General features: G+C 54.1%; 3 protein-coding genes across 3 annotated transcripts; 2 read left to right on the forward strand and 1 right to left on the reverse strand.

The window, feature by feature from the left end:
• Positions 1-601: 601 nt before the first annotated feature.
• Positions 602-1648, reverse strand: BJX68DRAFT_265965 (alpha-ketoglutarate-dependent dioxygenase AlkB family protein; the record flags this gene model as incomplete). Its single annotated transcript, XM_071045365.1, has 1 exon — positions 602-1648. The coding sequence occupies one exon, from the start codon at positions 1646-1648 to the stop codon at positions 602-604; it is 1047 nt and encodes a 348-aa protein (XP_070899974.1).
• A 459-nt stretch (positions 1649-2107) lies between these two features.
• On the forward strand, positions 2108-8492 carry BJX68DRAFT_235559 (putative Rho guanyl nucleotide exchange factor). Its single transcript, XM_071039894.1, has 2 exons — positions 2108-7443; positions 7493-8492. Exons 1-2 carry the CDS (start codon positions 2722-2724, stop codon positions 8222-8224), a joined length of 5454 nt encoding a protein of 1817 aa, XP_070899975.1. The 5' UTR covers positions 2108-2721; the 3' UTR covers positions 8225-8492.
• Positions 8493-8638: 146 nt separating this feature from the next.
• Positions 8639-10046, forward strand: BJX68DRAFT_235561 (putative glutathione-dependent formaldehyde-activating enzyme). The gene is made up of 2 exons (XM_071039895.1): positions 8639-9037; positions 9101-10046. The coding sequence occupies exons 1-2, from the start codon at positions 8987-8989 to the stop codon at positions 9758-9760; spliced, it is 711 nt and encodes a 236-aa protein (XP_070899976.1). The 5' UTR covers positions 8639-8986; the 3' UTR covers positions 9761-10046.
• Positions 10047-11009: the final 963 nt, after the last annotated feature.

The following is an 11009-nucleotide window of genomic DNA, read 5'->3' on the forward strand; positions in this document are numbered from 1 at the left end:
ATTACCACAATTCCTATGCACCCCTGTCCTCACTAATCATGCAAGTGCAGCTCCCCGCCTCACGAACCCACCACACCCTCCGCTCCGAACCCTCCCAATCAACCTAAGTTCAGCACATAATTGCCGGAGTCAAGCAACCAAATGACGCATTTCTCCGACGAAGCGCTGCAGCCTGCTGAAGAAATACATGATCGGCAGAACCGCCGGCGAATGCCCCGAATAGTCGAGTCTTGGTCCGGGGGTTTCGTCAGGTTAGGGTTGTTGTCCCCGCATTGCGTGTCGATCCTGGTGGGGTTCGGGGGAATCGGTTCCAGGATTCTACCGAGGGGAGATGTGTACGGAGTACATCCTCCGGGGCTTGAGTTGCAGGCGGGTAATTTGTGTCGGTTCTTGCTAAGTAGAAAGGAGGACTTGGGTGTCAATTCCGTTGTATCTGCGGGTGTATACACTGACATCGACGCTCCGCGTGGTGTACAGAATCGATACTATACGCTGGCTGCTCTATTCCTCTGGAGCAATCACCGGCACAAGCCCAGGGAGGATAATCAGCCAGCTTCTAGGACGTGAGCCGGCTATTGATACTATATTATGACCATTCCCTCTAACTCTTTTCCTCCTTAACGACAGGACACATCTTTCCCTGCACCTCATCCCACCGATAAACTCCCCCAGCGCCAACATTATAATTATAATAATTATTCGTCCCCCCAGGCACAACCGCCTTGCGAAAGGTAATGTTGATCCTCCCCCTATGCGCCTCACCCCCTTTCCGTTTCGGAATACTATGCAACCAATTCGCCTGCGTCTCCCCCCGCATAACAATCATATCCCCGCCCGCAAGCGCAAACTTCATCGGCGGGTTAGAACCTACCCCAGGAGCTCCAGAGGGTTTATGCTTCATGAGAAAATCCCGCTGCGCGCCGAGCGAGATCGATGCTATGGACGGGTTGGGCCCCAGGAAGCGCTCGTCGTCGCTGTGGTAGGAGATGCTGTCGTCGCCCGTTGCGTAGTAGTTGACCAGGCAGAAGTTGTAGGTTGAGCCGTCGTTGATGGAGCGCTCGACGGCGTGCCGGAGCGTCTCGAGGCAGGAAGGGATTGGGCGCGGGGTGTATTGGTATTTGGATTCTGGGACTGGGTTCTGCGTTTTGGCGTCGACTATGATTGACTTGTTGCTGTTTTCTTTCGCGGGTTCGCCATCGGTTTCTGCCTTTACTGCTGAAGTAGACGATGCAGAGGATGCATCTAGAGGAGTAATGAATTGCGATGTCGCATCGAGGCCAAACACAGTAGTAAATCGCGGAGTATTGATCTGGGTGTTTATGCCGCCACGACGGATGTTGTACTGTACGCGATAGAAGGGCAGTTCGCGCCGGAGAAACTGGAACAGATCACGAGCTGCAGCTTGCGGGATGAGCGGATGGAAGTTAAGAAGGTCGAGATGGGGCTGGTTGTTGATTATCTTGGGAGACGTAGACTCAGAATTGATAGTGGCGAGGGCGTTTGCAATGGATGGTGGGAAATCAGCAATGGGATGCGGATAGCTAGGGTCGGTGGTGAATGTCGTAGGGATGCGCTCCTCGTCTGCTTTTATCTTCTTGCTTGGCGGGGAGACGGTCTTGTAGAATGATTCTATGGTTCGTTTGGACATTTTGCCTAGATTACTTATGTCTAGTGCAAGATTATGTTGAGATCTGATTTGCTCTGATGATCAGGTTGAGGTGCTGCAGCTGATGATGTCACCCTGAGGCATCCCTCGCATGTCTGCATCCTAACCTTTTTTGACAACATGATAAATGCTGGATCCATTTCCAAACCTTCAGATCCTGCAGGGTCCTGCTTGATGCGCCAAGGTAAATCAGAGTTGTCTGTTCAAACATTAAGCTTAACTGGAGCCTGTGGTGTGGCACGCTACCGACAGCCGCGATATATAATTTTAGAAAAAGCAAGTTCGGAGTTTTGCTTCAAATGCGGGGTCGCCAAAGGAACACAATCGTCCTGCGAGGTAATAACAAGTCATTATTAGATCGATCTTTGCTCCAATACCCTCCCTTCAGTCATTGTGCTGCCCTCTAAGCGCCATTTTTCTCGGTCGGGTAAGCTGTTGCGAGCCCTGTGCAACATACGCTTACGGACTCGGAGTTCAGTTTCCCACCAGCAGAGAAGAAGTCGGAGAGTTCAGTTCCTGGAAGAGTTTGGGTCGGATCAGGCAGTGAGATTGAAGCAGAAAACTCAAGTCGCACAGCACGGCCATTGTCTCGCTTGATGGCATCAGCAACAACTCTTGAGCCACACCAGACAAGGGACGACAATGCGCTCTGATTCTCCGATGTCGATATCCCTCGTAAGACTGCTGTAATTCTCGCTGCACCAAGGACAAAGACTGGACCACGTGTGGATGGAGGGTGGATGAGGCTGAATCGGCCTTTCCGACACGGGCCAACTCCACCTTTTCGCTGACCCAACGTCGACCAGGCGACTTGTCTTTCCCCTCGCCCATCTCTCGCTGCCGCTTGTTTTCGTTATTGTTCGTATTTTGTTGCGTTGTTTGGCTTCATTTCATTGTCTCTCGCTTATTCGGCATTTTAACCCGATCCGCCTCCGCCAACTTGGCCTGGTGTCCGCATTCGAAACGCTTCCCCTCCGACCGGCCAGCGACAACTCTCAGCTGCACCTCACCTCCTCCCACGCCGCTGCTCGACAGCCAGATGGTCCCTTCTCAGCATGGCGAACTATCACAATGGCAATCAATCCTACGGCCAGCCGGGCCAGACTCCCCGTTATGATGCGTACCCCCCTCCGACCGCCCAGCCGCTCCGACGAGTTCCCAGTTTCGACGCGGGGGACGACCAGAATCTCTTCGCTGCTCCTGCCGGCCACAACCCCCGAGCGACCGACGGAAACCATCGATTTTCGAGTCTGAGCGAGCGAACCGCGGCCTACAACGCCGTGCGCGATGAATACGCCGATCCGCGATACTCTCAGGTCTCTGCAACGTCGCCGCCTCGGGCCCGCGCCCAGTCTCAGTCCAGCTATCAGTATCAGTACACCTCGTCGTCTTTGGCCCCCATGTCGCCCACGCAATCATACAATCCGCAACAATACGCTCTACCTACGCCCGCATCTCAGCACACTGGATACAGCCCACTCTCCTACTCCTCTTCCACCTCGTACGGGAACAGCACGAACAGCGGTGCGTCGCCGACCCACCAACCATACAATCCAGCTGCGTACCAGGCGGCGAGCATCGGCGGGCTTGGATCTCCTACGATACAGCGCCAATCGAGCATGATTTTCGCACAGACGCCGCTATCACCACATCCATACCAATCCTCACACACTTCGCTACCGCCCCCACCACCCCCTCGTGGACCTGACCATCCCTACGGCGGCCGCCCCTCTCCGCAGTATCCCAGTGCCTCGCCCGGGGCCCAGTACGGATTTCCAACACAGTCGAGTCAATCGTCTCTCAACGCTTCGTCGTACAATCTGGCTTCGCCGACCACACCGAGTACTGCATTTGCGTCTGGGAGCGGTTCATTATCCAGCGCAACGTCCTATACCTCGCGCACCTACTCTGGAGGAGTCCCTATTCCCGCCTATACCACGCATCCTTCCCGTCTTGCCGATCCGAGTCGGACACCGTCAGTGGATGAGGAGCCGCCCGAGCCTCCAGCGCACTATTCAGGCGACAACTACGACAAGCCGATGCATGGCCCGGGACGCGCCCTCCCTACACCCCCCATCCATCAAGCACAGCCCTCGACATCGCCGCGACGAACCGATACATTGACTCGGCATCCGCAGGCACGCCCTCTTCCAGGTCCTCCAGTCGAGACTGACGATCGCCGAGGTTCGGGATATCTGAACGGTGCAGGTGCGCATCAACCCGCTGACCAGTCTGGGTATGACGAGCTGGTCAATCAGATTGAAGCGGCTTTCCCAGAAACTCAATGGACCGGCAACTACCAGTCCAATCAGAGGCCACTGCACATTGACATTGATCCATTAGATTCTGACAGAAGGGGGTCGAGTGAACCTCAGTCTGCTACGCCAGCGCCGCTCCATATTTCCCCAGACGAGAGGCATACGCATACAAACGGAAGTATAGCTACGGGAACCGGGCATTATGTCAACTACGGCGCATACGAGGATGACAGTGACGCCGAAGCCGAAGCGGGGATAGCTATGATGGCGATGGCCGAGGAGGAGGACCGCGCCCAGGCCGACCGCATGCAGGAGCGATCACGCCGCGAAACCAATGCCTCGACGACGAGTGGACTTTCCAAACGGCCTTCGGTGACAGCGCCTTCTCCAGCGCAGAATACCCGTGCAGATTGGTACCCTCCGTACGGCAGCACCAGTCAGCTCGACCAGTCTCCATACGACGAGGGAGCTCCGCACACAAGTCCTTACGACGAAGAGCCTGAGCCCGACAACCGCCAGGTGGCCACTTCGGGCTCCCGACACAGCTCCAATGCATCCCTAGAAGAACGTACCGAGTACTCCGACGAGTATGACTACCCCCCGATCAACGACGACTATGTGCACCCATTCCCCGAATTTCCCTCGAGTGCGCGAGTGGACGCTGGCGGGACGGGTGGATTGTCGGAGCCCAGCACATATAACCGGCGGATGAGCTTTGATTACGACGATGAGACGGACGGCTCACTGTCGCACCGGAGGCAGTCACACCAGTCCGGAAGCGAGGGCTCAATCAGGGGAGAGGATGAATTGACCGATCTCTTCTTCCACCCAGGAATGCGCCCACTGCCAGCACCACCGGAGGAGCCTGCGAAGAACGCGACCTTGAGGCCGCATTTGATGCCAGCCGGTACATACCGGCAGTCGGATCCTGGGGAGCAGTATACAAACTCGTACTTCTCAGTTCCGTCTCCAGACTCGTACGCAGCGACCGTGCCCAGCCCCACTCAATTCTCGCGGTCCACATCTTTGACGAGCCAGCCCATTGGACCTCGTGCTGACCCCCCTATCAGGTCGAAGACCGATGCAGACAGGGCCAAGTACAAGCAGCAGCAGGAGATGTTACGCCAAGGTGCGCTCAAGCTCGATTCCGGAATGGATCCTGCGGCGGCTGCTATCGCCCTTGACCTGCCTGCGATCCCCGCCGGTCGCCGCAAGAAGTTCCACCCGAACAAGCTGTCATCCGAGGACTTTCGCCGCTGCGCGGAGCCTTGGGCTCTTAGTGCTGTCCTGGCCTGGGTTCGGAATCTGGCTGAAGATGAGACTGACCTCAAGGAACATGCGATTGTTGATGCTATTGTCGCTTTGTTTACGCACAAGGTGCCTACGATGAATACCGCCGATGCTGAGACCCTTGCGGCAGGTGTCGTACAGGACATGCTTAACCAGGGGGCGCTGGTGAACGATGAAGAATGGGTCAAGTTTGGCAGCGGCGAGCTATCCGGTGTCCTATTCCAAATCACCGGCACAGGATGCTACTCCCCTCTTTTGCACGAGCAGGAATCCGAAACGGAGGTCGTCGGACGCTGTTACTCGCACCACTGCATGCGAACGCTCAAAAAGGTCAACCTACGGGCTCAAGGACCGCAGAAGAAGGTCGAAGACTGGGTTACATTCTATAAAGTGCCCAAGGAAGTATGGGAGGCGCACCCGAAGAAGGAGATTGAGCGACAAAACAACCTGCACGAGATTGTCACTACGGAGGACTCCTTCATCGGTCAACTCGATGTCCTCCGCGAGCTGTATCGCGATCGATTGGCCACGTCGAACCCGCCTATCATTCCACCGAAACATATCAACCAGTTCTTGACCGAAGTCTTTGGCAAAGTGGACGCGGTGAAGAAGGTCAATGAAGACTACCTCTTGGCACAGCTCAAATATCGACAGAACGTGCAAGGACCGTTTATCGTTGGATTTAGTGACATCTTTCGAGAATGGATCCGCAAAGCCAAGTCCATCTATATTAGCTACGCCGCCACATTTCCACGCGCAAACTACCTTGTCCGCAAAGAAGCCGAGAGGAATCTTATATTCCGCCAATTCCTCAGCGATGCCAGGGATAACAAACTCTCAAATCGTCTCAATTGGGATACATTCCTCAAGGCACCCATCACGCGAATTCAGCGCATTGCTCTGCTGCTGACGACTGTTCACCACAACATGCCCAAAGATTCCGAGGAGAAGACAAACCTTGCTCAGGCCATTGAAGAAATCAAGTTGGTTGCATTGGAATGTGACAACAAAGTCGGAGAGATGACCAAAAAGGTCGACTTGATAGAGCTTTCCTCCAAGCTCAAGCTTCGCTCGGACATGAGAAAGGATGTGGAGCTTAACCTCGACCATCTAGGACGAGAGATTGTTTTCCGGGGCGATTTGCAGCGCCCAGGGACGCGCACGAGATTTTTGGTCGACACGCACGCGATTCTGTTTGATCATTATCTTGTCCTCGCCAAGCTCTCCACCATGCGCGATGCTGCTCGAACGGTGAAATTCGAAAACTATGATGTGTCGAAGCTGCCGATTCCGATGGACCTGCTTGTCTTGGAAAGCACTCACGAGGATCCTGTCGTCAAGTCAGCCGTCAGAGGAGTAGTCTCGGCCGCGGGAGCTCAGCCTGCCGCCCGTGCGGGAGCGGGTATAGTCCACACGAATACTGATGCGTCTGGTAAAACGCTGGTTCCGGCTACGGTTCTCGAGAATCCCAAGGACGACAAGGTCTTATATCCCTTCAAAATCAAGCATCTTGGCCGGGACGGAACGTACACCTTGTATGCGAGCTCGCCGCAGAACAGAAAGGAATGGTGTGACAAGATTACGGAAGCCAAGACGAAACACGCGGCTGCGCTTTACACGCAGAACTCGGAACCATTCCGTCTCCGTGTTCTGGCAGACACTGCATTCAGCAGTTCTGATAGTTCTCCGCCCGCTAACAGTGTGATTATCAAGGGCACGCCACTTGATCGCGCGGTTCGTGAGGTGGAGAAGAAGTACCCTCCCGCCTCTCGCCCTTCGCCGATCTGTAGGGCAGCTGTTCATTGCGCGACTGTGTTTGAGCAGCCTCCTGGGCGCAAGATGTGTGCGATTGGAACTGATTATGGTGTTTACATTTCGGAGTACAATGATCCTCGAGGCTGGACCAGAGTATGTTTCTTACCCTGTTTGAAGGTGCCAAGCTTACAAATTCAGGCTATTCCCATGGTTCGAGTGACGCAGATTTCCGTCTTCGAGGAGTTCAACGTCTTCCTTCTTATTGCCGACAAGTCGTTGATTGCGTACCACCTTGACGTTGTCTGCCCGGCCAGCGGCGGCGCCGTGGCTACGCAGACAAGCAACGACTCGGCGCGGCGAGCACCCCAGAAACTCTCCGGAAATAGAGAAGTTGGTTTCTTTGCGGCAGGACAGATGAAGGATCGCACTCTGGTGATGTACAAGAAGCGGGACGGCTTGTCGTCGACGTTCAAGGTTCGTTCTACGTTTTACATTTCATGGGAAGGTTTGTTAACAATAGTAGATCCTGGAGCCCGTTCTTCAAAAGTCCGCGACGAGTCGTAGCCGGTTTTTCAGCTCGCGCCGCGGACAAACCGAGTTCTTCCGCGAATACGACGAGTTTTACATTCCGGCTGAAAGCTACGGCATCAACCTGTTCCATTCCTCCCTCGCCATCTCGACCCAGAAAGGAATCGAGATTCTCACACTCGACAAGAAGCAGACCTGGTCTGTTCCTGAATTCCGTACCGACGCGCCAGAAGCGCAGGCACATCTCAGCAAGATCGCTCAGCGGATTCTCGGTCTTCGGCCGTTGGGCATGTTCCGTCTTAGCGACGCGGAGTTCCTTGTCACCTACACTGAATGTGCCGTCTATGTCAACCAACACGGAGACGTCTCTCGCAGTGTGGTCATGGAGTTTGTCGGTCGCGCACACTCGGCCTGCCTGTACGGTAAATTCCTGGTTCTCTTCAACGAAGACTTTGTCGAAGTGCGCAACGCCATGAACGGGCGGCTTCGACAGGTTATTCCCGGCCACAATGTCGTCTGTCTCGACGACGGCAGTAGGTTCCCCGGCTCCGGCGTGAACAGCATCCCCACGAGCTCCGGTGGTACCGTCAACCTCTCTAGCGGCACCTCCAACGGGGCCTCTTTAGCCACCCAAGGCCGTACAGTCAAGATCTGCATGCAGCATCCCGACTACCCCCGAAACCTCATTGTCCTCGAACTCCTCGAAAACGAAGGACAGAAGGACTAAACATATTTCTCCACACAACGCATGTTAGACCAATTTTTTCTTTTACAACAAACTTTTGTGCAGCTTTTGGTTATGATTTCTCCATGTCTTACGGATCATGACATCTCCACGGGTATGAGACAAGCCTTGCATTGTTTGACATCTTGGACATTTATACCCATTTTGTGTCTATTCTGGCGTCCCTGTTTTACGTTTCATGATCCGGCTGCAATAGGTGGCTTGTACATACACTACGAATTAAGAGCTCACTGAACTATTCCCCTGACAATCTCAGTCAGGACCCGAGGTCCATCTCCAACAGCCAAGACGGAGCAGTTTCTCCCCTCGTCTGCCGCATCGTATCAGCGCACCCTCGGATCTGTACTCCGCATGTAGAAAACATTTGCACCACACGCATCCCCACTTCACACACCTTGCCAGTCGACATTTGTGCTGGCTTTTGCAACAGGCGGCACGCGGATCGGAAGGCTACCCGGGCGCCGCAGTGTGGAGCCGAATCGGAGACCCAAACGGGCAACCAAGATGGCCTCATTTCACCGCAGAATTTCGTACACACTGCTCAGCGGCACCCCACACAGCACAGCACAGCAAAACACAGCGTGGCTCAGTCTTTTACCCCTTCCGGGGCATATTCGACGCTTCCGTGGGTCTGCCAGGGCGATGGCGGAATTGGAGATTGGCAGGGTTCCCCTCACGCGGTAGACATTCCCCTCGTGAGGGGTGCGATTTCTCCATCTTGTCCTCAGCTGTTTCATCTTCAGAATGCACTGGAATTGGAATTCGGGGTTGGATAGTTGGATTGGGGAGAGAAAGGTCTATATAAGCACTGATTCTCCCAAGGTTCCTACCACCCATCAATCTAACCTAACCACCAAGTTCCTCCCTCCCCTCCCAACCAATCACCTCTTCCAAACGATAAAGAAAAGCAAAGATATCAACAAAATGACATCCACCCCTCTCCCCCTGCACCCGCTCCTCGACACAGGCGCAGGCCTCAAACCGAGCAAAGACACCTTCCCGGGCGGAACCCTCTCCTGCCACTGCAGCACCAACAAAGTCACCGTCGAACTGACCAGCAACGTCGCACACAACCACGCCTGCGGGTGTTCGAAATGCTGGAAACCAAGCGGCGCCCTCTTCAGCATCGTCGGCGTCGTGCCCCGGGAAAACCTCCGCGTCACCGCCAACGAATCGAAACTCTCCATCGTCGACGCGGCCGCGCCGATCCAGCGGCACGCATGCACCGAGTGCGGCGTGCATCTTTTCGGCCGGATCGAGGTTGACCACCCGTTCAAGGGATTGGATTTCGTGCATGTGGAGTTGAGCGAGGAGGAGGGGTGGCAGCCTGTGCAGTTTGCCGGGTTTGTGAGTAGTCTGATCGGGCAGGGGCTGGATCCGAGTCTTGCGGATGTGGTGAGGGCGCAGGTTAAGGGGTTGGGGCTGGAGACGTATGATGCGTTGAGTCCGGCGCTGATGGATGCGATTGCCAAGTGGAATGCGGAGAGGGATGGGGTGGTTTTTCGAAGTAGGTTTTAGATGGATGGGGTTGGGATTGCATTGGGTTGGAAATGAGAAGATTGTATCTGTTGTGTGAGCCCCACGTGTATATGGATATGATTATGATTATCATTGCAAAAGTGATGCCGATGGCTGCCTTTTGAGTGGCTGCTTGGATTTGGAGATGTTGTTCTAGGTACCAAGTGCAGTAACGAATGTGCGAGAAGTAGCCGACTCTAGGTAACAAGGTAAGCAAGGAGGCCTCATATCAAAGCCCATGACTATGTAATCGAGGGTCGGAACTAGGTCAAGAGAGGGCGCCCCCATGCTGATGATAAGATCATGTATACATTCCATCATTGCAGGCGAGTTAATAAGATGGCAGACATGTGTGCATGCGGCATACAGAAACCTGCTAACAGTGTACAGCGATTTTGATCTTTTCATATTGGGGGAGTTGAGGGGAGGTGATTGTTTATTTTATCACTTTTCTTGTTTATAGCGCGTCGAGTATGATCGCCTCGACGGCTCGTTTTCACCCCTGCTGGGCTAATAGTCTGAACTCTAGGCTAGGGTGATTACACTTTAAGAGGAAGAATAGCTTTAATCCTACGTAAACAAAGCTATATGGTTCATTTACCTCACTAGGAAAGAGACACATAGATATCCACCACGGCAAGTCCGCACCTCGCGCTTTCATGAATCGTATCTCAGAAATTATGCTGCCACGCTATGAATGTATACATACAACAAGAAAATGCTGACACGCTGGAGAGACCAAACTCAAATGGGGTGATCTTTTCGCTTGTCTCCATCTCGAGGTTTGTTCTCCAGAACTAGACGATCTATAGAGTAGTGACACGGAGACCAAGGGAGGAACGTTGACCTTCCAATAGCCTGGCCACATCATTATTCCCCATTTCTCTGGCCCATGATGATGGTGTTCGACCGTTATTATCCTTGGCTCCTGGGATAACCCGGTGGTCAGAAAGCAGTAGCTTGGTCACAGCCTCAACCCCACGTGATGCCGCCCATGATAGTGGTGTTCGACCATTATTATCCTTGGCTTCTGGGTTAACCCGGTGGTCAGAAAGCAGTAGCTTGGTCACAGCGCTATGAAGATTGCTTGATGCCGCCCATAATAATGGGGTTCGGCCATTATCATCCTTGGCTTCTGGGATAACCCGGTGGTTAGAAAGCAGTAGCTTGATCACAGCCGCATCCCCATCTGATGCCGCCCATGATAATGGGGTTCGACCGTCCTTATCCCTTGCTTCTGGGTCAACTC

Source organism: Aspergillus pseudodeflectus (assembly GCF_044049435.1).
Source record: "Aspergillus pseudodeflectus strain CBS 756.74 chromosome Unknown BJX68scaffold_17, whole genome shotgun sequence".
Classification (NCBI taxonomy): domain Eukaryota; kingdom Fungi; phylum Ascomycota; class Eurotiomycetes; order Eurotiales; family Aspergillaceae; genus Aspergillus; species Aspergillus pseudodeflectus.

Bases quoted from the DNA above. Each gene is read 5' to 3' on its own strand.
- BJX68DRAFT_235559 (XM_071039894.1), top strand. From the start codon at position 2,722: ATGGCGAACTATCACAATGGCAATCAATCCTACGGCCAGCCGGGCCAG. The intron at 7,444-7,492 runs GTTCGTTCTACG...TAACAATAGTAG, and splicing joins GCTTGTCGTCGACGTTCAAG to ATCCTGGAGCCCGTTCTTCA.
- BJX68DRAFT_235561 (XM_071039895.1), top strand. From the start codon at position 8,987: ATGCACTGGAATTGGAATTCGGGGTTGGATAGTTGGATTGGGGAGAGA. The intron at 9,038-9,100 runs GTCTATATAAGC...CTAACCACCAAG, and splicing joins GTTGGATTGGGGAGAGAAAG to TTCCTCCCTCCCCTCCCAAC.